General features: G+C 43.3%; 3 protein-coding genes and 1 pseudogene across 3 annotated transcripts; 2 read left to right on the top strand and 2 right to left on the bottom strand.

Annotated features, from left to right (window-relative positions):
* Positions 1-186: 186 nt before the first annotated feature.
* LOC129828598 (cystatin-like) lies at positions 187-3182 on the bottom strand. Its single transcript, XM_055889650.1, has 3 exons — positions 2788-3182; positions 967-1068; positions 187-505 (listed from the first exon to the last, which is right to left on the bottom strand). Exons 1-3 carry the CDS (start codon positions 2995-2997, stop codon positions 425-427), a joined length of 393 nt encoding a protein of 130 aa, XP_055745625.1. The 5' UTR covers positions 2998-3182; the 3' UTR covers positions 187-424.
* A 776-nt stretch (positions 3183-3958) lies between these two features.
* LOC129828445 (MAD2L1-binding protein-like) lies at positions 3959-6489 on the top strand (annotated as a pseudogene).
* An 801-nt stretch (positions 6490-7290) lies between these two features.
* Positions 7291-18955, bottom strand: LOC129828594 (epoxide hydrolase 1-like). The gene is made up of 9 exons (XM_055889645.1): positions 18732-18955; positions 17560-17785; positions 15720-15900; positions 15285-15494; positions 12606-12735; positions 11072-11295; positions 9558-9666; positions 9028-9153; positions 7291-8490 (listed from the first exon to the last, which is right to left on the bottom strand). The coding sequence occupies exons 1-9, from the start codon at positions 18752-18754 to the stop codon at positions 8289-8291; spliced, it is 1431 nt and encodes a 476-aa protein (XP_055745620.1). The 5' UTR covers positions 18755-18955; the 3' UTR covers positions 7291-8288.
* A 1077-nt stretch (positions 18956-20032) lies between these two features.
* LOC129828595 (cystatin-like) lies at positions 20033-23426 on the top strand. The gene is made up of 3 exons (XM_055889647.1): positions 20033-20359; positions 22530-22631; positions 23117-23426. Exons 1-3 carry the CDS (start codon positions 20150-20152, stop codon positions 23195-23197), a joined length of 393 nt encoding a protein of 130 aa, XP_055745622.1. The 5' UTR covers positions 20033-20149; the 3' UTR covers positions 23198-23426.
* Positions 23427-25780: the final 2354 nt, after the last annotated feature.

Here is a 25780-nt window from a genome sequence, read left to right as displayed (position 1 = left end):
GACCTATTTAGAGGTTGTGATGGACAACCTCCATGTTGAATGCATGAGCCTTTTTAACATTGGTCTGTCCTGTGAATCATTGGGCGGGTGACTGAACGTTATATTTATCAACATTGAACCATTTTTTCACAAAATAATGGGCCTAAGATTTGTTCATCTGGCAACAAAACGAAACCAACATGTAGATGTAACAAAACAGGTTTTATTTAGTTCCACTGTTGCTTAGCGCTGACAAACCATCATCAACACAGCAGTTCTTATTTTAAGTGCTATATTGGTGTGGGAATGCAATAAGTAGGAAAATGAGTTGGATTCTCTGAATACATCATAGATGAGGTAGATCTGTTTAGGTAAGACTAACACCACTGGTAATAAATACTAATTGGGTAGACTAGACAATTGAAGTCTTCTCTCCTTTGGGTCTTTACTCCTCGCAGGCTTGCTTGATCAACTGGATCTCTCCAAGCCGGGGGCGGCTCACCACCACAAAGGTGCACTGGTAGGTCTGAGGAAACAGGAAGCAACACGAGTTTGTATGGTCACACCCCTTCAGCAGCATAACACCTGACAAAAGGTTTGTTGGACATTGCATCTGACTACAAATCACCTTGCATCATAAACACATGTATTATTTGTGAAGTAGTCAGGCAAAAATGTACCCACAATTAATCATGGTCTTGATGCTCTTCAACACTGCCAACAGACAATCGTCTATGGAAATGTCACCTAAAACTTCCCTTTGCAAACAACTCAATACTGAACCAATAGTGAAATGGGTAACATGTTACAAGTAGGATTTACTAACGGTTTATAAGTTGTTTATTAGTTACCAATGTGTTTATTGTTGGTAACAGGTTATAAACTAAAAATGGACCATTCTTAAGCTGTACATGTAGGAAGCACTGAGCATAAGTGCCAGTGTTAACACAAATAGATCTGGGACCAGGCTAGCCTTGTGGTCCTTACCACAGCTGGGTACTGATGCACAGCGCAGTCTTTCACACGTCCCTTCATGCACAGGGTCCTGGCCATCTGCACTGTGAAGATGTACTTCATCCCAGCTACCACCTGTAAGCAGAGGAGGGTCAGCACGTCAGACATAGAAATCACCCATCTTGAATGAGGAACCTGTTCTAGTGAATCACTTATGAATACAGAAGTACAATGACTGAGTCGCATCTCCTGCAACCGAACCGATACTACCAGCTGGCTTGGATAGCAACCTTATGTTTGTGACGTTACTACATCTCGTGGAAGTACGAAATAGTGTTGACTTTTACCAAAATAAAGTTAATTTAAAAAATGTCATTCAATAATTGACTGTTGGTAACCCGTATAAAAAGTGACAATGCCCTCGAAGCCAGTGTTGAGGATATATTGGCATGGTTGCCGGCCCTCGACGAACCCCTGTGCCAATATATCCTCCAAACACCGGCTTCCCAGGGATTAGCACTTAATGCATGCGGTAGAAATACCCTTCAAGCAAAGGCCTTTTCCACAACGCCATTGTATAAAGTAGCTATGGTGTATTCCTAAATTATCTCGACGTCCAGAGCGCTGTCTGGGCGTTCATAAATGCAGTGTCGTCAGATTGTCCATGTAATTCAGAGGGTGTTGCTGTGAGCAGGCTTGATCCAAGCATTCAGACCTAATAGCAGTCAAGCACCCAGGTTAACGTCTAGACCACACCGACAGCATCTAGATGTGCGCAACAAGTTACATTCACTTTCTACCATTTGTAGAGCAATCAACGCATACGTTCAATAAATACAAATATATATGCACCACACAATACACGCAGCTGTTACATTGGAAATTACCACCAATGCAATTAGATTGTTATGGGTGTATAATGGCACAGTGATGCCATCTGTTGGTAAATGTTAATTACTGCAAGCCCAGTGTTTTTACAGGTGTGCTTGAGATTCCCGGAGGTTTTGCAATGTACTGAACAAGACTGGTTACTCGCATCAATGCCTCGGTCTCGTCATTTAACATTCAAACAATTGTCGGTGCGATTGAACTGTAGTTGGTTAGCGTGCTAGCTACTTCCGGAGACAAATTAGTGTACACTTCACTGACCATTTTACTCGCCCTAGCAGCAGTGGAACAAGTACCCAAATTGTCACACTTGAGCTAGAGTGAAGAAAATTACTCGTTAGTTACCCAGTAAAAATACTAATTGAGTTCAAGTACAAAATAATTTCATGTTCCTTAAAATAAACAAACCAGAGATGACGACTCTTGTATTTGTCATTAATGGATATGCAGAGGCACACGCCAACAATGAATGAACTAAGCATTAGTGTTTAATGAGTATTCCAGAGCAGAGTAGTAGGGATGATCTCTTGATATAGGAACTTGACAATTTCTGTCCTGCTAAGCATTTGAAATGTAACGAGCACTTTCGGGTGTCAGGGAAAATGTATGGCGTAAAAGTCGAATAGTAAAGTAAAACAGCCAAAATATAACTTTAGTACTTTAACATGTTAACGCCACTGCCTAGCATTGTTGGTCAGGCTGCCCTCATGTTAAGAACGTTGATGACTGTTGCTGCCAACAAACTGTTTTTTTTTGGCCGACGTTTACCGACACCGGTCCTATTCGACAGGTGTCGTACATTAACTAAAACATTGAACATTCTGCCGCATTCAGAGTAGATGAAGTGCGTTAATAAATTCACTGGTCTATATTACGATATTTCTACCGTGGAAACTACGCAACACAATGAATGACCAACATTGTGTCTTCGTTCAACTGATAAAAAGAATTACAAAAAGGACTGACCTGTTTCTGAGCTTTGACAACTTCGGCCACCTGCCACGCATACGTGTCGTTTGTTCCCTTGTTGTATTCGGCCACCGCGAACTTCAGCGCGTCTCTGGTAGCGGGGTCGTTCATATCTGCGTCCACGACGCCCCCCGGTATCCCATCGGCGCTCGTCACGATGAAAGCCACCGCGAGCAAAGGAACGACGATCTTCCAATTCATGAGCATTTTTCTCGTCTGATATCGGTCTTTATTTTCAACTCCGATCGTATCAAGTAACGTTACACCACAACTAATCCTCGCCTCCGACGACTTTTATATGAACGTGTTGAGGTCACTTCTGATTGTTGAGGGGTGGGGCTTGATTCTGATTCCACTAATCACTTCAATTAAAAACCTAACGCCTCCATCACACCGAGAGTGAGCATTTGCGCTACATGGGACGTAGCATCGTCTGGATATGTGTGCAGCAAAAGTTAACCATTCACCTTCTGCTACCATTTCTGTCAAACCAGTTTAGAGTGGCATACCCCGTTTTATTTGTTTGGTTGTAGGCTACAGCTATATAACTCATAATGGAAATATATTATGAAATGAGAGCCTGCACAGCAATGGATTTCTTAAAAAACAAATTCTCTGTTTTTATATAAGTGACGCTAAACTAAATAGGACTAGGCTTTATTGGCTATTATTGGCTTTAGGGAAGATTGGCTATTTATACATTCTAGCATTAAGCCTACTGTTAGACCACAGTTACAAATTACCAGTGTCTTTGACATTAGACAGTGGTTACATGGGGCTAGGCTATATTCGTGACTTGACTTCTGTGTTTGTTATTTAGCCTATGTCAATAGGCAAATTGTTGGTGTATTTTCTTATCACTGCGGACATATGTCAATAGTTTAGTGAAATGGTGCTTTCAAGACAACTGAGAACTCGGGAATAAAACGAGGTCAAAACATGATGTCAGTGATCTTCAAGTCGGAACTTCTGAGCTCTAGAAAGATGCGTGAGGTCCTGACTTTTTCCCAGTCGGAGCTCGTTTGTCCCGAGTTCCCAGTTGTCTTGAAAGCACTGAAGTCGGAGATTTACGAGTTTACAGCTGATTTGAACGCGACAAACGTCCAGACTTCAATCACTGACGCACAGACAGGAGCGCACATTGGAACTGCAGGACTCTTGAGTAACCATGCAGACTATTGAAGTTCTGAAGTGAGTACTTCTTTATGTGGATAAATAGGGAATATTTAATCAAACCATTGCGTAAGAGTATATTCATCGCCTATAGATGTGATTAAGACTAAAGAGGTCAATGGAACGCAGACAGTCGGGAGAGAAGAAGGACGGCGGTTTGGCGGCGCACGTTCAACAAACAAAGTAGATATTCGTCAAATCGTGATCACAGTTGTCTGGAACAGCTGGTGCTCTCCTGCAGCTTTTAGTTTTCTTGCACCATATTTGTGGAACTGTGTTTTAGGTTTGTTTTATGTTTTGGTGCCCGTAGGGCAAGGGGGGCAAAGTATCCGGCTTCAATCCGGCCCACGAGACTCAAAAAATTAAATATATATTTTCCCCCTTTTTTCAGAGTCGGGAGAGGCGTCGGGAGAGGCGGAGATCGAGAACCGTGCCGTCCTCCGAAACATGACCCAGCCAAGCCGCACTGCTTCTTGACACAATGCCCGCTTAACCCGGAAGCCAGCTAAAGTGTCAGAGGAAACACCGTACACCTGGAGACCTTGTCAGCGTGCATGTGCCCGGCCCGCCACAGGAGTCGCTAGAGTGCGATGGGACAAGGACATCCCGGCTGGGCAAACCCTCCCCTAACCTGGACGACGCTGGGCCAATTGTGCGCCGCCTCATCGGTCTCGCGGTCGCTGCCAACTCTGGCACAGCCTGGGATTGAACCCGGATCTGTAGTGATGCCTTAGACCGCTGCGCCACTCGGGAGGCCCCCACAAATTGATTTGAACGAACAATTGGTTCCCCCAAAAATGCGTCCCTCCGTTGAATTTCTAAATCCTGATGTGGCCCTCGAGCCAAAAAGTGCCCACCCCTGATCTATCAGATGATTTTATCTACATTGTGTTGTATCCATAGATCCTTCATCTTTAGACAGCACCTGCCAGGTGATCACGAGACCAGCCCAGACACAACCACCACTGCCCCCTCTATGGCCCCCTCCAAGCAGGCTGAGGCTGACAATGCAGAGATGCTGAAGAGGGTAAATTAGGTAGTGTTTCCAGGCTCAGTCACACAGTAGTGCTACTGCCGCTTCGTCAGTGATATACTGAAGTGTATCCTCTACCAGAGCCAACAGCTGCCTCTGACCTATGACCAGCTGGAGTACTCTCAAAAGAGACAGCAAGCTGCCATGCAGGTGAGTGCTGGGCAGTGTGCTTCTTCTGTCCTCAATTATGATTCTCAACATGATTCATCATACATGACTCTTTTTCACTTTGTCTTTCCCTCCATTCCTTGCTTCGTCTCTCCTTACCTTCTTGAAACACATTGGAGAAGGTCAGAGGGGATGAACCTTGGGAGCCTCCTCCAATACAGTTGAGAAGGAGGTGAGGAGATAAGAATCGATGGGACCATTTCAGAAAGAGCTCATGACTAGCTGCTATAATAGTCCTACTCTTAGCAGTGTTGTCTATGAGTTGCTGTTTAACCCCAGGCCTCTCTCTCATTCTCTCCCCCCAGAATGAGGAGGTGATGGGTTGGAGGCCCGGTCAGTCTGCCACAGGAGGCCTGGACTGGAGGTGGTGCCAGCGTACCTTCCAAGAACTTGAGGTTCTCTAACAACTGGAGGTGCTCTTCTCCCTGGGTCCCTGTGTGCTCCTCCTTCTCCTCCGTGAATCCTTCCTCCCCTAGGAGCTGTACGAGGTCAACATGGAGAAGGTGACACTAGCCGACGGTGACCAGAGCCTCCATCTCCTCCTGCCTTATGTAGCTCTTCCGCACGCTCTTCATGGCCAGCCTGTTGTCTGACGCTAAACCTGTCCGGCACAGGGCCATGGTTCTGGCCCATAGGGACTGTGGCGTTGGGTGGTTCCGGCCCAAACTGGATGTTAAGGTCCCCACGCGGGTGAAGAGACAAGTTACTGCTCTGTCTTGTGTCTCTGGGTCTGGGCCCTCTCTGGGAGGAGGGCAGACTGACTGGCAGGATTATGTCTGGTTTCAGGACCCCCATGGCTATCAAAAGCAAGTGACAATGAAAGGATTCCCAACCACAGCCATAGTATGAGATGACAGGAGGCCATGATCACAAAACATTTCTCAGAGTAGGAGTGCTGATCTAGGAGAAAGCTGGGATGATAAACTGAAAGTCATTGACAGCCACCATACTGATCAAATCCTGCCAATTTGCTTGTAAATATCCTTTGCTATTTATTTTTAAATGTGATCTGTTTTATGACTGCTGCCATATGAATTGCCTCTGAGGACATTAAAGTTGTCTGAATCACTTATCGGAGGCATTTTGCTTATCGTTCATTAGGATAAGTAGCCTATACTAGAGAGATGTGAAGTTTGAATTCAGTTTCCTAATATGGAGGATTGTTAATGACTACAACCATCAAACTAGTAGTTTAAAAATGATCATTTTAAACTGTTGTGTACATTCATCTTATCAATGTATTCAATTTTATCCAGGATTTTTGTCCATATGGCCCAGCGCTGATCTAGGATCAGGTTCCCCTGTCTATATAAACCTGCTCCTACTGATCTAAAGTCAGTTTGACCTTTTTAGGTCACAAAGACTAACATTATATGGACAGAGGGTACCTGGTCCTAGATCAGCACTCAGAAGATTTGTGACTAGAGGTGTTGACTGAAGGGATTGACATGTATACACCATACCCCTCTCTGTCAGGGACGACTCTCTCTCTGTAACCCTGAGCCCAGTCCAGGGACGACTCTCTCTCTGTAACCCCGAGCCCAGTCCAGGGACGACTCTCTCTCTGTAACCCCGAGCCCAGTCCAGGGACGACTCTCTCTCTGTAACCCCGAGCCCAGTCCAGGGACGACTCTCTCTCTGTAACCCCGAGCCCAGTCCAGGGACGACTCTCTCTGTAACCCCGAGCCCAGTCCAGGGACGACTCTCTGTAACCCTGAGCCCAGTCCAGGGACGACTCTCTCTCTGTAACCCTGAGCCCAGTCCAGGTACTATGTTTCTATAGAGGTTTATATGAATGACTGGCATCACCTGTACAGAATGATTGTAATGAATATGTTGTCTGGTGTAGCTTGGGTATATGTGCTGTATTGAAAGCAGTGTTGGTCCTGTGACGGTATATAGCCTACTAAGTTACTTTGTGCATTGTATACCTACTTGTCATCTGGTTGTACCTGTATAATGTCTTGGTTTTCTATTGTTTAAAATGTTTTTCTGAAACAATCTGTTGGAAATATACAGTACTGTATGTAAATCTAAGCTGGTTCACTAAATTATAAGGCTCATTTGAATTATACACATTTTGCAGCATACATAGGTCAAAGTCTTGTGAGTTATTGACTTGGATGTTAATTTGTTTAATTTCTTTATTTGGTTCCTCATAAACTGACACCTTAGTGACTGCTAGTCTTCCTGGGGTCCAACGAAAATTCATCATGGTTTCCTGGACATAGATTAGGCTAAATCTAGACCTAGACTAAAAAACATGCTCAATGGAACACATTGAAGTATATTTAGTAAGGAACTCCTCTCACCTGGTTGTCTAGGTCTTAATTGAAAGGAAAACCCACAGACACTTTGCCCTCTGTAGAATGAGTTTGACATCCCTGCCTTACAGGGTCGTCACAATAGACATGATTACAGCAGTAGTATAGTATAGCAGTATAGCAGTAGTATAATATGCTATAACAGTACAGCAGTAGTATAATATGCTATAACAGTACAGCAGTAGTATAGTATATTATAGCAGTACAGCATTATTACAACAAGAACAGACATAGAAAGAAACATAAAATTCATGATGAATTCTGGGACAGACTAGGCTTAATCTAGACCTAGGCTAAAAACCATGCTCAATGGAACACATTGAAGTATATTATTAGTCCAGGACTAAACTTAAGCTGTGTCCTGATCACTCCTGGAAACCAGCCCCACAAATAATTAGTATTTCATTATTGCAACAAGAGAAGAACAGACATCTGTGATTGAGGCTGCTTTCACACAGTTGTTGTGCGAATCTGGAAGACATTTGTAATCTGTATTGAAGTGGTGATCATTTCATTTTTTGATTACAGTATTGGTCCATTATGTTGACTGTATAGGCTTAATATTACACCAACACAATCACTGAGCATGATCATATTGCAGTGTTTACATCACTGATTGACAAAGTATTTACCTGATAATCAGACAGTGCTTCTGACTTTTTATCATAGACTAACATTTAAATGTTTTTAGTACAGAGCTACAATTCCAAGCTGTAGTGTTATCACGTTCTGAAGTCCTGCTGGTTTTTCTTCCAGGCACTTGGCAGGAGTGGAGAGTCGACCTCTTGTATCCATCAACTCTACAACTTCTCCACCTTCTTCACAAACTGCAACAGGTCGTCAGCCAGGAGCTGTGGCTCCTCGAAGGCAGCGAAGTGGCCTCCTCGGGGCATGTAAGAGTAGGAGTAGATGTTCCTGAACCTGTCTCTGGCCCACGACTGGGGCACGTGCATTAGCTCGTTGGGAAACGCGGCCAGACCTGTAGGCACATACACCCCAGTCCTGAGGACACGAGAGACAGGTTAACAAACACAGCCACACATTTACATTTTAGCAGAGTGTCTCACAATCGGTACATTCAACTAAAGTAGGCAGAAAACAACCACCAGGAACATCTCATTATTGGGAGCCTGTTATCATAACACAAAGCAAGCATGATCATGGGTTCAAGTCCCGCAAGGATCACAAAAAACTGCAAAATGCACTATTCGTCCCTTGGCATGTATTATTAAATAGCTTCTATTATTGGTTTTTAGGAACAGCCCGTGTCATATTAAACTGGACAGGCCCTGTAGGAACAGCCCGTGTCATATTAAACTGGACAGGCCCTGTAGGAACAGCCCGTGTCATATTAAACTGGACAGGCCCTGTAGGAACAGCCCGTGTCATATTAAACTGGACAGGCCCTGTAGGAACAGCCCGTGTCATATTAAACTGGACAGGCCCTGTAGGAACAGCCCGTGTCATATTAAATGGACAGGCCCTGTAGGAACAGCCCGTGTCATACTGGACCATATGACACAACACATACAAACTCACTTGTTATCCAGTCTGTTCTCAATGTTGGTCTTGAAGTTCTCCTTGTAGAACCTCATGGAGGACACGATGGAGCCGGTGGTCCAGTAGATCATGATGTTGGTCAGCAGGTCGTCCAGGGTGAACTTCCTAAAAGACAGGAACCAGGCTCTCAATGAACCAATCAACAGCCCTGGGTTTTATTCATTCTCCCCAAAAAAAACACTTTTTCAGTTGTAAATGTTTTGCTACGTTGTGCACTGATGAATACAACAAAGGTAGTCCCTCTTTCAGTTTGTGATTTTCCCATTTGGTGTCAAGTGAATAGGACTGTGAATGGGTGCTACCAAGGCAACATGTTCATGCAAATAGAATAGGATCATTGTTTTGCTGGGACAAATAAAGTTGTATTGAATGTTTCCCCTACAGTTTTGGCAGATCTGACCATCATTTGATTAAGAGTAATTGATGGGACAGCAATATATTTACCCCCTAAAAAGTATATATTTCTCCACTCACAACCCAAAGTAAACAATCTGAACTGTAGCTTGTACCTCTCCAGCCCCCCATCTTCCAAGTCCCTGTTGTTGAAGTCAGTCCAGGTGGAAAACTTCTCCAGCATGTAAGCAGCCAGGCCTACTGGAGAGTCATTCAGTCCACAACCTGCAGGGGGAGACATTTCACAATATGATTAGAACGACTACTACAGCTAAACTATCAGAGGTCTGTGTGTCCGTGCATTTATTTATTTTACCAGGGAGTCATACTGAAACCATGGTCTCTTTTACAGCCCTGAAATACATACAATACACACAAAATATAAATAAAGAAAGAAAAACAAGATCATAAAAAACACATTCATTGGTAATAAGGTCATCACTCAGCTTTCTGAATTGCCCTAGAGGCTCCAAAACATAAAATGAGAACATTTTGAAGATAGACCTTATTTGTGGAACAAAAGCTGCATGAGAGCACCAGCTGTTCCTGACTGTGTGATCACGCTCCCCTTGCCGATGTGAGTAAGACCTTTAAAAACAGGTCAACATTCACAAGGCCGGGGCCTCCCGGGTGGCGCAGTGGTCTAGGGCACTGCATCGCAGTGCTAACTGCGCCACCAGAGTCTCTGGGTTCGCGCCCAGGCTCTGTCGCAGCCAGCCGCGACCGGGAGGTCCGTGGGGCGACGCACAATTGGCATAGCGTCGTCCGGGGTAGGGAGGGTTTGGCCGGTAGGGATATCCTTGTCTCATCGCGCTCCAGCGACTCCTGTGGCGGGCCGGGCGCAGTGCGCGCCAACCAAGGGGGCCAGGTACACGGTGTTTCCTCCGACACATTGGTGCGGCTGGCTTCCGGGTTGGAGGCGCGCTGTGTTAAGAAGCAGTACGGCTGGTTGGGTTGTGCTTCGGAGGACGCATGGCTTTCGACCTTCGTCTCTCCCGAGCCCGTACGGGAGTTGTAGCGATGAGACAAGGTAGTAATTACTAGCGATTGGATACCACGAAAATTGGGGAGAAAATGGGATAAAAAAAAAGCCTTTGACATGTCAATGAAGAGGGCAGCACCATGTTGCCTTTCAACCAGACAGTTAACCACATCATTTATAACTAGGTATGCAGAAGAGTTAGTGCTATGACCTGGTCTAAACAGACTTATTTACTTTTAAAATACATTTCAAAGACACAAAAGATCTTAGCTGAGATTTAATCAAGGATTCTAATACTTTAGCTAGGCAAGAAAGTTCAGAAATAGGCCAATAATGATTTAGGGCACAATGGTCACCACCTTCTAAGGTTGGAGAACATGGGCCGTCTTCCAAACCTTGGTGCCAGTACCAGATATAAATCGTCAGGTTAAAGATTCAGCCATCAGGGGGACAGAGAGCTGCAGCAAATCTGGATCAAGCATATCACCATGTGTGTGGTGGTGGTGTTAGGAGTACTACAGACCGATGGTAAAAACTGACCAACAAAGCAGTCCATTCAGTCTCATGCTCAAACAACAAGCCTGGGAGTTGTGGGTCATCAAAACGCCAGGTGAAATATCAGGTCAAATAAAGCTGTGACATTCTCACCAGCGGAGTCTGGCTTGGTGCCCTGGATGTGCAGGTAGCCAGTCTCTCTGATGATCTCATAGATGTTCCTTTCCATGAAACCTACTGAACCAAACAACCTTCTGACATCTTCCCTGGTGAACCCAACCAGCCAGGGCACGTAGCGGCCAATCAGGATGGAAAACAGGACCCCGAACCCCCTCAGTTTGCTAGTTAACATGTTGAGGTGGAGACCCTTCACACACCTACACAGTAACACAGGAAGAGAAGATAAAGAGTGTGGTCATCCAACAGAGAAATCTTTCTGCTTGATGGTTACAGTGTTGATGTTCTGAAGACATGTTATTCTGTGTACACTAAATGTCACCGTGACCTAGCGTTTCCCAAACTCAGTCCCGGGGACCACAATGGGGAGACGTTGTGTTTTTCTTTGCTCTTAATTAAAATACTCAAACTTGATGAGTTAAATCAGCTGTGTAGTGCTGTACAGCAAACACCCAAATGTGTACATCTTGGAGTCCCCAGGAGTGAGATTGGGAAAGGCCACTGTAACCCTTCGATATTTGCAGATGTGAAGGGTCTGGACAGGTATAATCAGTGTAGTGGTGGAGCTGTGTATCTGAAGGGTCTGGACAGGTATAATCAGTGTAATGGTGGTGCTGTGTATCTGAAGGGTCTGGACAGGTATAATCAGTGTAATGGTGGTGCTGTGTATCTGAAGGGTCTGGACAGGTATAATCAGTGTAGTGGTGGAGCTGTGTATCTGAAGGGTCTGGACAGGTATAATCAGTGTAATGGTGGTGCTGTGTATCTGAAGGGTCTGGACAGGTATAATCAGTGTAATGGTGGTGCTGTGTATCTGAAGGGTCTGGACAGGTATAATCAGTGTAATGGTGGAGCTGTGTATCTGAAGGGTCTGGACAGGTATAATCAGTGTAATGTTGGCACTTCCACCATATTGTTCCCACTAACAGATCAACAAATATCAAAAGGGTTTGAGTTCCAAGGGGAAGGACTAGAGAGAATTGGGGCCGGCTGTCTTATTTTTTTTAAAGTAAGTCAGTTAATAACACATTCTTATTTACAATGGACGGCCTCCCCAGCCAAACCCGGACGACGCTGGGCCAATTATCCACCGCCCTATCGGACTCCCAATCACGACCGGTTGTGATACAGCCTGGAATCGAACCAGGGTGGTTGTAGTGACGCCTTTAGCACTGAGATGCGGTGCTTTAGACCGCTGAACCAGGGTGGTTGTAGTGACGCCTTTTGCACTGAGATGCGGTGCTTTAGACCGCTGAACCAGGGTGGTTGTAGTGACGCCTTTAGCACTGAGATGCGGTGCTTTAGACCGCTGCGCCACTCTGGAGTTCTTAGGCTGCTTCCTGGTTTTAAACCCTTCTTCCAAAGTGTACAGATGCACACTTTTCCCCCCTCATGGATTAGACACTGCTGGCAACTCACTCCAGCCAATGCTTACATCAATTATATGCTTTAAAATCCATGACGGGGAATGTGCAAGTGCACATCTCGAAAAGAGGAGAATTGTTCTTACTCTGGCTTCATCTGGGCCATGTTAGTAGTGATGAGTGAGCCCCAGTCTCCTCCCTGCAGATAATACTCTGAGAAACCCAGACGCTCCATCAGCTTGTGGAAGACCCTCGCTGCAGCCAGAGAGTTAAACCCTGCAGGGAGGGACGCCACAGAAGAAGAGCAGATACATTAGTATGACACCACAGAAGACCATAGCCCTTAACTCATCTATTCCTAGTATAGTGAACTAATAGTAACTTTACTAAATAGGGCTGGGTTAAAAAGCCAAAAAGATAAATTACCACAATCAGAAAATAAAACAAAACCTTGAATCTCCTTGCTTGAGTAATAAAAAAAGGAGAAAAACAGTATTAGTGGGATATTTATTGCTATTCTAGGTTCTACAAAACCTCCAGCATGTCATGATGGGGTTACTGTAACCTAACCCTGTATTACTGTAGTGTGGAGTTGATAGAACCAGATAAAGATACATAACAAGTCACTTAGCAGGATATATGGATATGTCCAGCTCAAATTCTTGTAACAAACAAAGTGACAGAACGTTTGGCCGTTTGCAAAAAACTGGTCTATGCCATCAGTTCTTTAGAATTGGGGTGTCAAACATACAGCCCTCGTCTAATCTGGCCAGCGAAGGGTTGGACAAACTCGATATACTTTAAAATTACTAACACCAAATCACAACTGCGTAGAAATGATAATGGACCTACACTGAACAAAAATCACAAAATGCAACAATTTCCAAAATTTTACTGAGTTACAGTTCCTAAAAGGGAAATCAGTTAGTTTAAATAAATTCAATAAGCCCTAAAATATGGAATTCATACGGCTGGGAATACAGATATGCATATGTTGGTCGCATATACCTTTATAAAAATACACTGCTCAAAAAAATAAAGGGAACACTTAAACAACACAATGTAACTCCAAGTCAATCACACTTCTGTGAAATCAAACTGTCCACTTAGGAAGCAACACTGATTGACAATAAATTTCACATGCTGTTGTGCAAATGGAATAGACAAAAGGTGGAAATTATAGGCAATTAGCAAGACACCCCCAATAAAGGAGTGATTCTGCAGGTGGTGACCACAGACCACTTCTCAGTTCCTATGCTTCCTGGCTGATGTTTTGGTCACTTTTGAATGCTGGCGGTGCTCTCACTCTAGTGGTAGCATGAGACGGAGTCTACAACCCACACAAGTGGCTCAGGTAGTGCAGCTCATCCAGGATGGCACATCAATGCGAGTTGTGGCAAGAAGGTTTGCTGTGTCTGTCAGCGTAGTGTCCAGAGCATGGAGGCGCTACCAGGAGACAGGCCAGTACATCAGGAGAGGTGGAGGAGGCCGTAGGAGGGCAACAACCCAGCAGCAGGACCGCTACCTCCGCCTTTGTGCAAGAAGGAGCACTGCCAGAGCCCTGCAAAATGACCTCCAGCAGGCCACAAATGTGCATGTGTCTGCTCAAACGGTCAGAAACAGACTCCATGAGGGTGGTATGAGGGCCCGACGTCCACAGGTGGGAGTTGTGCTTACAGCCCAACACCGTGCAGGACGTTTGGAATTTGCCAGAGAACACCAAGATTGGCAAATTCGCCACTGGCGCCCTGTGCTCTTCACAGATGAAAGCAGGTTCACACTGAGCACGTGACAGACGTGACAGAGTCTGGAGACGCCGTGGAGAACGTTCTGCTGCCTGCAACATCCTCCAGCATGACCGGTTTGGCGGTGGGTCAGTCATGGTGTGGGGTGGCATTTCTTTGGGGGGCCGCACAGCCCTCCATGTGCTCGCCAGAGGTAGCCTGACTGCCATTAGGTACCGAGATGAGATCCTCAGACACTTTGTGAGACCATATGCTGGTGCGGTTGGCCCTGGGTTCCTCCTAATGCAAGACCTCATGTGGCTGGAGTGTGTCAGCAGTTCCTGCAAGAGGAAGGCATTGATGCTATGGACTGGCCCGCCCGTTCCCCAGACCTGAATCCAATTGAGCACATCTGGGACATCATGTCTCGCTCCATCCACCAACGCCACGTTGCACCACAGACTGTCCAGGAGTTGGCGGATGCTTTAGTCTAGGTCTGGGAGGAGATCCCTCAGGAGACCATCCACCACCTCATCAGGAGCATGCCCAGGCGTTGTAGGGAGGTCATACAGACACGTGGAGGCCACACACACTACTGAGCCTCATTTTGACTTGTTTTAAGGACATTACATCAAAGTTGGATCAGCCTGTAGTGTGGTTTTCCATTTCCAAATCCAGACCTCCATGGGTTGATAAATTTGATTTCTATTGATAATTTTTATGTGATTTTGTTGTCAGCACATTCAACTATGTAAAGAAAAAAGTATTTAATATGAATAGTTCATTCAGATCTAGGATGTGTTATTTTAGTGTTCCCTTTATTTTTTTGAGCAGTATATATATATATATACACACACACACACACACACACACACACACACACACACACACACACACACACACACACACAGTTTCTTGACTGTGTCCAGCTCGCGAATATTCACCAAAATGAAAGCTAGGCAATCAGTTATTGACGGCGAGGATATATATATAACACATTTTCAGTGCAGCCGTTTGGACCTCGTTGAAGACCGAAAGCGGCAGAATGAGTTTGACACCCCTGCTTTAGAGAATGCTTATGCCCCATATGCGAGTCCTCACCTTGCTTACGAGGGGCCTCGGAGAAGCCATATCCTGGGATGGAGGGGCAGATGACCTCGAAAGCCAGACTGTCCAGCGAGTCAGTGAGTAAAGGCAGGATCCTATAGAACTCATAGACAGAGCCAGGCCAGCCATGCACCAGCATTAGAGGCAACACCCTCTGACCCTCACGGTGAGGTGGACGCACATGGATGAAGTGTACATCTAATCCTGAAGGAAGAGGAATCAGGGATTAGAGGATGGGGAGCAGTGGGTAAAACATTGGGGGAACTTGTTATAAGCATGTATGAGCCTTTTATAAAGGCTTTATTCTTTATATCAACATTATTATTTTTAAACTGACTTTTATGATTATGTCTGACGAATTTCCAAACAGAGTGAGAGACAGAAACTGGCACTATAAAGATCATGATGTGATCATCAAGGCCTACTAACCCTCGATATTGGTTTTGAATTGAGGATACTTGTTGAGTATTGCAATCTGCTTCTTCCAGTTAAACTGATGCCTCCAGTGGGAGACCACCTTCTTCAGGTAGGTATTGTTGAAGCCGTACTGGAAACCTGCATCCTCCAGGGGTTCAGTGTACCGGGTCCTGTCAATACGGTCATACAAGTCCTGTAGAGGAGGAAGATGATGGAGGAGGAGGAAGAAGACCTGTGTTAGGCCTGTTGTGGTCATACAAAGTTACATGTTCCCTTGATTTTCACATGAAATTCAAAGATACTCTACCATAACTCACTGGGACCACAACGTCATTTCAACATGAATAATTGGGTAATATTTAGTTGAGACGTTGATCAATGAGATTACAACCTATATTCACTCAAAAAGATAAAAGTTAGTTGAATTTCCAATGTGTTGTCACTACACTTTCAACCATCTAAAAGCACAACCAAATTCCAATGTAAAAACAATGTCTGATTTTTGGTTTAATTGTTACCGAAAAGTATATTACTGCATATTGGGAAGACAATGTCAGATATTTTGTTTATTTATACAACAGATTAATGTATTATCACTGTGCTTTATGTGATAGCAGAACCAAATGACCAAGATTGCAGTTGAGGATCACTGTTCTCCATGCTCCCTGTCCAGCAGGGGGTACTGTTGCATCAAGGCCCAGTCAAACAGACTACAAAACAACTTCTATCGCCTGGCCATGACACTATCAAATGGCTAACAGATACGGTTCTCCCTCCCCCACAGACTATCCACACGGACTCTATGTCCATCCACAGGAGTCCACCCGCTCAGTCAATTTACACTGCTGCTAAATGTATCATTGATTAAATGTATTAGTCTGAAATGGCTGTTGATTATTGATTGCCACTACCATCTATTGATCCTGCTACTGGTCCCTATCCCTCCTGTTTACATGTATATATTACTATCAGTATCCATTGATCCTGCTACTGATCACTATTCATCCTGTTTACATGTATATATTAGTTTCTATTTATCCTGCTATTGGTCACTATCCCTCCTGTCATTGGCACAGATCAAACTATACAAGCAGAAGATACATTGCGTTGACAAACAAACAATATCACTAAATTTTACATCAACTTGAAACACTTTGCCAATTTTATTGTCTATGTTTAATTAAATTCTGTGTTGAATTGAAACAATAGCTGTTGATGATTTTACTAATGCTATACCGGTCTAAATAGTCTCATTGATGATGTATGAGAGATAAAGTACGGTCCTGTTCCATTTGCTCTGTTAAACCTTCCCTTTGGAATGACTTTAATAGCGACAGTGAATCTATTTTGTTTTTAACTGGGAGATCTCACAACAATCCATCTCGCGATAGCACATTTGTAATAGTCTGTGTCAAATATAATGTCTGGGCTTGGTTAATACCCTGGATGGGACACCAAAGGGTAGCTGTAGATACATCAATTCTCCAACAGGAGGTGCTGCCCAGACTATTGTTTTTGTCCTTACAGGTTTTTTCCCCCGACAGTGGATAGAAATGTTGATGATCTGACATTGTTTTAAATATACGAATTAATTAAATATATGTTATACAATTGCCTGTTGAAATTTGGTCACCATGATGACATAATCCTGTGGTTGAAATTTCACCCTCAAAACAACAGTTTACTTCTTTCAAATCTGAATTTATTTTACATGTCGATTCCATGTCACAATATGTTGGAAAATTAAGTTAAAACAAAATGGACTGAACCAGTTTGTGCCCAGTGGAAACTGACAGTAAGACTTGCAGCAATTATGAACTTGATATAAAGTTTCACCCCCTTATTATCCTACCTGTATCTCTTCATCAGAAGTTTGGACCTGAAAGGGGAAAACCTTCTCATCCTCTGACTGAGGCTTCTCTCCTGCCCCCCACCACCCATCCCCTATTGGAATGCGCTTGGCCTTCGTCCCTTGATACACCCAGTAATAACAGGTCAGCAGCCCGCCCACGGCCACCGCAGACCCGGCCACCAAGAGCTGCTGCTGCTGGGTAGGATCCAGGCTGGAGAGGGCCTGTCTGGAATACCAACACACAAACAACCCGGAAATTAAAAAACATGTTAGCATCACAAACCAGGTTTCCATTCAACCTTTCTATGCGAGTAAAGTAAACACATTGAACTTGTTTTTTTATTTTGGCACATGGGAATTTAACTATTTCATTCAACCTCCCAAACCTACTTTTAGGTATTTCAGAGGTAAACATCTGAATAAAATGTTTGTATGGATGTCAACCCTAATATATTTTCGTGTCGTCATCACCAATCACAGTTAAAGCTGCAAAACATCACTTTTTGGACAACCCAACATCTGTCATTCTCAATGAAAGCAAGTCTAAGAAGCAGTAGATATGTTCTATGTGCGACATTTCTATGCATCTTTTTACTTGGTGTTTTGTACACAAGGTTCAAGCAGCTGATATTACTATATGTGGTAATGGAAAATATATTTCACAACTGTTTTAAAAGTGTAGACTATCATCGTTCCATACTTGCTTGTAGTCAAATAAAACTGACATTAGGCGAACTATTAGAAGTTTTGCAACCAGAAAATAGCGAAGCGATTTCTGCATGTGCACCTTTAAAAACGACACGCCTCCAGACCCAGATTTCTCTATCCTAGCTATGCTACCAGTTTATACAAATGGGAGTTAGCATTTTGCGGTCACTTTTTCTAAACCTGAAAAGGGACGATTTCTAAACGTTACGCATCGAAAACAGCCAAATATATCCAAATCGAACATTGGTAACCAAAGTTTGGGCCTGTTACAATACATCGATCACGATTTGACGAATATCCACTTTGTTTGTTGAACGTGCGCCGCCAAACCGCAGTCCTTCTTCTCTCCCGACTGGCTGCGTTCCATTGACCTCTTTAGTCTTAACCACAACTATAGGCTATGAATATACTTTTATGCAATGGTTTGATTAAATACGCCCTATTTATCCACATAAACTACTCACTTCAGAACTTCAATTGTCTGCATGGTTACTCAAGAGTAATGAAGTTCCAATGTGCGCTCCTGTCTGTGCGTCATTGATCGAAGTCTGGACGTTTGCGGCATTCAAATCAGCTGAACTCGGAAATCTCCGACTTCAGTGCTTTCAGGTCAACTGGAAACTCGGGAAAAATGAGCTCTGGCTGGGAAAATCTTTTTGAACGGTAATCCAACTTGGAATTCGAAGTTGGGACACTGCGCAGCGCACCTTTCTCAAACTCAGACTTTCCGATTTGAAAATCAGACCACTGACGTCATGATTTGACCTCGTTTTTCCCCCCGAGTTGCCAGTTGTCTTGAAAGCACCATTTCACTAGACTATTGACATTATGACCAGGATGATAAGAAAATACAATTCTTAATTCTAATTTCATTTCTCAGGTTTGTATCATCAATAACTTGAGGCCAGTCACCATAGGCTAAATAACAAGCACAGAAGTCAAATCACGAATATAGCGTAGCCCCATGTAAAACTCATTCCAAGGAGGGCAGAGTGTCTTCGCTCTAACCTTGTTCTTGATTGATGAATTAAGGTCACTAATTAGTAAGGAACTACCCTCACCTGGTTGTCTAGATCTTAATCGAAAGAAATAAAAGCGGCAGACACTCCGCCCTCAGTGGAATGAGTTTGACCCCCCCACTGGGAACGTCTAACAGTAGGCCTAATGCTAGACTGTATAAATAGCCAATCATCCCTAAAGCCAATAAAGCCTAGTCCTATTTAGTTTAGTGTCACTTACAGAGATTTAGAGTTTTGACAGCCATTGGTGTGCAGGTTCTCATTACGTTTCATAATATTTTTCCATAATGAATTATTTAGCTTAGCCTACAACCAAGCAAATCAACGGGGTAAGCCGCTCTGCAAAACGGCCAACTCTAGTTAGCTACATTCATTTCCAATGCGTTTGCAGTGCAGCATTGGGTTGCAGAAGCAATTCGTTCTGTGGTGCACACGTTGGATTTATCGAACTTTTGCAACGAATTGTAGGTGTTAAATGGCTTGACAGAAGTAGTAACAGAAGGTGGACGTTTAACTGTTGCACGCATGCGTCCCATTTTGCACAAATTGCGCAAAGTTCATTGTCGGTGTGATAGAGGCGGTCGCTTTTGTGTTGATATTGCTTCTACACCTGCATTGCTTGCTGTTTGGGGTTTTAGGCTGGGTTTCTGTACAGCACTTTGAGATATCAGCTGATGTACGAAAGGCTATATAAGTAAATTTGATTTGATATTGATTCCACTAATAATTAAGCCCCACCCCTCATCAAGCAGAAGTGACGTCACCACGTTTATATAAAAGTCGTCGGAGGCGAGGATTTGTTGTGGTGTAACGTTACTAGATACGATCGGAGTTGCAATACAGACCGAGATCAGACGGGAAAAATGCTCATGAATTGGAAGATCGTCGTTCCTTTGCTCGCGGTGGCATTCATCGTGACGAGCGCCGATGGGATACCGGGGGGCGTCGTGGACGCAGATATGAACGACCCCGCTACCAGAGACGCGCTGCAGTTCGCGGTGGCCGAAAACAACAAGAGAACAAACGACATGTATGTTTGGCAGGTGGCTAAAGTTGTCAAGGCTCAGGAACAGGTCAGTCCCTTTTTATAGACCCTTTCATTAGTTGAATGACGTCAATGTTGATCGTTCGTTGTGTAGCGTAGTTTTCTTGTTTTTCATTCCGCTGTTCAATACCTAAATTCACTCTGGCTATCTACTCTGATTTCAGGACAATCTCGTATGTGTGCCAGAGGCAGAATAACTAATGATGTGAATTCGTAAAATCATATGTCGAAATTGACCGGTGTCAGTTAACGTCGGCCAAAAACGTAATTAAATTGTTGCCAGCAGCACAGTTGGTCACCAACGCTCCAGATAACAGCCTAACCAGCTCAACCTGTGCAAGTGGAATGATCAGATGTTCTCTCATTAGTGTCTGGAAGAAGCAAGCTAACTAACTTCACGCCTAGATCACACCTGACAGGAATTTTACATTTTGCCCGAGAAAGCTGTGTTTGGATATTGGCACAGGTGTTAGACCCGAGAGGAAGTCGAGGACCGGGAAACCGTGCCAATATATCCTTAACACCGGCTTAGAGGACGTTCTCTTGTATACAACGGGTTACTAACATATTCAAATATTGATTGACATATTTTCATAACTTATTTTGATTATTCATACTATTTCACAAGATGTAGTCCCGACAAGTCTAAGGTTGCTGCCCAAGCCGGCTGGTCTTTCGTTCAAAATGTTCCATTGCAATACTAGTTGGTAACGTTCTTATCCCCTGCTTGCTTGCTAGCCAACTATGGCTAAATTAGTCACGTCAAACAATGAATACAGAATAAGAGCAAACGATTTGCCTTTACATTGAATTTGGATACACACTTAAATAATAATGAGCTATAGTGCTGTGCGATTTCACCTGGCATAGGTGATGTGCTCTCTTGTCAGGACATTGTTGTTCAGAGGAACTAGCTAACACAATCACTTCAAATCGAAGCTGTGAAGGCAGCGAACTAGCTGCATTTAATTTGACCTGTGTTTCTATTATATATCCATTAAAAAGTATGCCAGTGTAACCGGTGTGAAATGGTTAGCGAGGTGCGCGCTAATAGTGACTCAATCGGTGTCGTTAATTGCTCTGAGACCTTGAAGTGGTTTTTGTGGAGCGAAAGGTAACGATGCTTTGTGGGAGGCAGTTGTTGTGTGCACAGGGTCCCTGGTTCGAGCCCAGGTAGGGGTGAGGAGAGGGACAGAAGCAACACTCTTTACACCAGCTGCTTCATGATTTCGACTGGCTGAGAAACTCTCTTCCGGATGCTGGAGACAGACAGCAATGTTTATACAAATTTCAGCTGTTGAAAATCAAATGCCGATCTAAAAGAAATGGGAGATTTTTACAGTGGATCAAGTTTATAAACTGCCTGGCTGGGTTTACGAGAAAGGGGATTGGAGAAAGTGGATTGCGCAGTCAGATGGAACAGATTAAATGTCAACGTCCTACCTTTAGCTGGTGCTAATTTGTGGAATAAATAATGTCTAGAATGCGGTTTATCCAGTATTAGACCCACCCGTTTGTATAATTCCCTAGAACGCAGGGTATGTTTGAACCATAAAATTAAATTGCTATAGTTTAATTTTATTTTGAGCGACTTTTGAACGCAAAATTGAAAACAGTATTGGTCTTGTTGAATTTGGTTTTCATAATAGCAAGCTAGGTTTGATGGTTAGCTAAAGTCTGTTTGTTGGGTTACCACGGCAACTACTGTAGCCGTCTAGTCAACTTGCTGGCTACTTCGCTGGATGGTGAACACACTTGTTGTGGTAAATTATAGCTTTGATGTGAAAGGAATAATCAACTCAGGGTTCTATCCATTCTCTGGAAAATAAACTCCGGTCAAGGTCAGTTCCACTCCGCTATAGTGTCGCCTTCCACGTCGGTCATTGTTTTCCATAGAACGCATAGCCCCTCGTTGATCCCTTACATAGTTGGTGATGAGTGGAGACAATGGGAGCCTATTGTCGCTAGGACTCATGTGATTATAAGATGCCCATTTGCCCTATGTACCCTCTGGCTCAGTGAACAATGCTCACCTGACATTATGCAGGAGACTCATTTTTAAACCATGCAGTCATATGCACTGTTTTTTAGTAGTTCAGTTCTAGCCATAGAAATAGAATCACTAGAACAGGTTCCTCATTCAAGATGGGGGATCTCTATGTCTGTGGTCTGACATGCTGACCATCCTCTGCTTACAGGTGGTAGCTGGGATGAAGTACATCTTCACAGTGCAGATGGCCAGGACCCTGTGCAGGAAGGGAGGCGTGAAGGACTGCGCTGTGCATCCGGCCCCAGCTGAGGTAAGGACCACAAGGCTAGTCTGGTCCCAGATCTGTTTGTGTTAACACTGGCACTTCAGCTCAGTGCTTCCTATATGTACAGCTTAAGAATGGTCCATTTTTAGTTTATAACCTGTTACCAACAGGGATCACATTGGTAACCAATAAACTACTTATAAACTGTTAGTAAATCCTACTTTTAACGTGTTACCCATTTCACTATTGGTTCAGTATTGTTTTTTTTACAAATTGCTTTGTTTGCAAAGGGAAGTTTCAGGTGACATTTCTAGAGATTAATGTCTGTTGGCAGTGTTTGAGAGCATCAAAACCATGATTCATTGTGGGTACATTTTGCCTGACTACTCTACAAATAATAAATTTGTTTATGATGTAATGTGATTTGTAGCTCAGGCAGTAGACTGCAATGTCCAACAAACCTTTTGTCAGGTGTTATGCTGCTGAAGGGGTGTGATCATACCAACTCGTGTTGCTTCCTGTTTCCTCAGACCTACCAGTGCATCTTTGAGGTGTGGAGCCGCCCCTGGATGGGAGCGAGCCAGTTGATCAAGAATGTCTGCCAGCCGTAAAGACCTAAAGGAGAGAAGACTTGGTCTAGTCTTCCCTATAACTAGTGTTATGTATTACTAATGCTGGTCAACCTCTGAATATCATAAACAAGAATCCAACTAATAATTTTCTAACTTTATGCATTCCCACACCAATAAAATAACTTCTGTTTTGAAAATGTAGTATTAAAATGGTTTGTAAACTCTATGCAACAGTTGAACTAAATAAAGAAATGGTTTGTAAACTCTATGCAACAGTTGAACTAAATAAAGAAATGGTTTGTTACATCTACATGTGGTTATTTACTTCATCTTGTTGCCAGATGAACAAATCTTAGATGGACACGTTTTGTGACAAATAGCACAATTTTGAGAAATATAACCCTGTCAGTCAGTCACACCCAATGATTCACAGGGACATGACGGACAACATACGTTTAATAAAGGCTCATGCATTCAACACAAAGCAGAAACGGGTTTAGACACTATTGCATATGTATTAAAAATGAAACTGCTATCACACTTGCATAGCTATTCAGTTTTCAGACCCTTTACTCAGTACTTTGAAGCAGCCACTACAGTCTCGTATGACTCGACAAGCGTGGCACACCAGTATTAACGGGGCTTTTCTCCCATTCTTCTCTGCAGATCCCCCTCCAGCTCTGTCACTTTGACTCTGTGACGCTGGCCTTCTACATAGTTTCTGTGTTCTTTTGCTTATCGTAATCTTTTCTTTTTATTGGCCAGTCTGATGGGTTTCTTTGCAACTCTGCCTAGAAGGCCAACATCCCGGAGTCGCCTCTTCAGTGTTGACGTTGAGCCTGGTGTTTTGCGGGTACTATTTAATGAAGCTGCCAGTTGAGTTCTTGTGAGGCGTCTTTCTCAAACTAGACCCTAACGTACTTGTCCTCTGTGGAGTTATCTTTCTGCTTTACCAATTGAGGAGAGTTAAACTACACACAAGTCAGAGTTATATTTAATTTAATTTATTTAACCAGGAAGGGCTCATTGAGATTTTAAAACTCTTTTTCAAGAGCGTCCTGGCCAAGATAGGCAGCAAGTCATTACAAAAATTACAGACAGACATGGAAAAACAAGTAATCTAGTAAAAACCATTGAATTCACAAGAGTATAACAAAATCAAACAGAGCAAATTAAAAACATTGACAGGTCAGGGAATCAGCCTCAAAATCCTTCATTAGTGATTTAAAAACACAAAATCGGGACAAGTTCTTCCAGTTTAAAAGTATTTTAAGGTGTTCCAAGACGATGGCACAGAGTACATAAAAGCCCTTTTACCAAATTCAGTTCGGACATTTGGAACAGTTAGCAGGATAAAGTCCTATGAGTGACTAGAGAAGGCCAGCCAACCCTGGTATACAAAGTGCAGTGGTGCGTAAGGGTTTTGCAGTTTAAAATAAATCTCAGTGCCATGGTAAAGAGTGTCAATTGATCTCAAACACTGAGCGGAAGCGTTCATATATAAAATATCCCCATAGTCTAGTAAAGGTATAACTGTAGCCTCCTGACTTCAAAAGAAAAACAGGCCTTATTCCTAAAATAAAATCCCAATTTCAGCCTCAATTTTTTGTAAGTTGAATATGCAATTTAAAAGAGAGGCTGTCATCAATTAGAATTCCAAGATATTTATATGCGGTTACAACCTCAATCTCCTTGCCCTGACAGGTAGTAATAGGTGAAAGGTTCAGAGGTCTATTTTTTGCATTAGAAAACACCATTAGTTTAGTTTTGTCACTATTGAGGATAAGCTTCAATTGACACAAGGTATGTTGAACAGTATAAAAAGCAGTTTGCAAGTTCTGGAAAGCTTTTGTAAGAGACGAGGGACAACAGTAAATAACAGTATCATCAGCATAAAAATGAAGTTGTGCATTTTGGACATTTTTGTCTAAATCATTTATATAAATAGTGAATAAGAGAGGACCAAGTGCAGAGCCTTGGGGCACACCATTAAGGACAGACAATTTAACAGACATAAGCCCATCAAATTGAGTGCACTGAGTTCTATCAGACAGATAGTTAGCAAACCATGCAACTGCATGCCCTGAAAGACCTACACTCAACAATCTCTGCCTTAGTATATCATGATCAACTGTATCAAAAGCCTTAGAGAGATCTATAAAAAGTGAGACACAGTGCTGTTTTTTGTCAAGGGCTTCAATGGTATCATTTAAAACCTTCATGGCTGCTGTAATTGTGCTATGCTTCTTCCTGTTGTGCTATACTTAAACTACATCTTTAATAAGCGTTAAGCTTTAGCCTGACTTTCAACAATTCACTATCTATAATGAACCATTCAGAGTGACTACAGAAAAATACAAAGATCTTTTATAGCCAAGATACACCCCACTGAACTTACATGACGAACCACAGATCTTAGGAACAGTTCACAAAGGTTAAGATTTGTATGAAAGATATCTATAAAACATAGCAGACAGTTACTGCTGTGTCAACAGTTCTCATTGTAAAGACCAGTGTCTGGCCCCCTCCTACTCCAAACTGGAACCCGTCTCACCCTGGTACGGTATAGCACAAAAACATTACCTTTACTATCTGGAATGCTCTTTAGGCTTCATTACCCAA

Source organism: Salvelinus fontinalis, chromosome 30 (assembly GCF_029448725.1).
Source record: "Salvelinus fontinalis isolate EN_2023a chromosome 30, ASM2944872v1, whole genome shotgun sequence".
NCBI classification, from domain to species: domain Eukaryota; kingdom Metazoa; phylum Chordata; class Actinopteri; order Salmoniformes; family Salmonidae; genus Salvelinus; species Salvelinus fontinalis.
Note: the sequence above shows the minus strand (reverse complement) of the source record. Positions and strands in the feature narration are given on the sequence as shown.

What these genes read in the sequence shown, in the direction of transcription:
- LOC129828594 (XM_055889645.1), bottom strand. Translation starts at nt 18,754, where the DNA reads ATGCAGACAATTGAAGTTCTGAA. An exon ending in CGAGGCCCCTCGTAAGCAAG is followed by an intron (nt 12,736 to 15,284) that starts GTGAGGACTCGC and finishes CCCTCCCTGCAG; the next exon opens with GGTTTAACTCTCTGGCTGCA. An exon ending in ATGGCCCAGATGAAGCCAGA is followed by an intron (nt 11,296 to 12,605) that starts GTAAGAACAATT and finishes GTTACTGTGTAG; the next exon opens with GTGTGTGAAGGGTCTCCACC.
- LOC129828598 (XM_055889650.1), bottom strand. Translation starts at nt 2,997, where the DNA reads ATGCTCATGAATTGGAAGATCGTCGTTCCTTTGCTCGCGGTGGCTTTC. An exon ending in TTGTCAAAGCTCAGAAACAG is followed by an intron (nt 1,069 to 2,787) that starts GTCAGTCCTTTT and finishes CTCTGCTTACAG; the next exon opens with GTGGTAGCTGGGATGAAGTA. An exon ending in TGCATCAGTACCCAGCTGTG is followed by an intron (nt 506 to 966) that starts GTAAGGACCACA and finishes CTGTTTCCTCAG; the next exon opens with ACCTACCAGTGCACCTTTGT.
- LOC129828595 (XM_055889647.1), top strand. Translation starts at nt 20,150, where the DNA reads ATGCTCATGAATTGGAAGATCGTCGTTCCTTTGCTCGCGGTGGCATTC. An exon ending in TTGTCAAGGCTCAGGAACAG is followed by an intron (nt 20,360 to 22,529) that starts GTCAGTCCCTTT and finishes CTCTGCTTACAG; the next exon opens with GTGGTAGCTGGGATGAAGTA. An exon ending in TGCATCCGGCCCCAGCTGAG is followed by an intron (nt 22,632 to 23,116) that starts GTAAGGACCACA and finishes CTGTTTCCTCAG; the next exon opens with ACCTACCAGTGCATCTTTGA.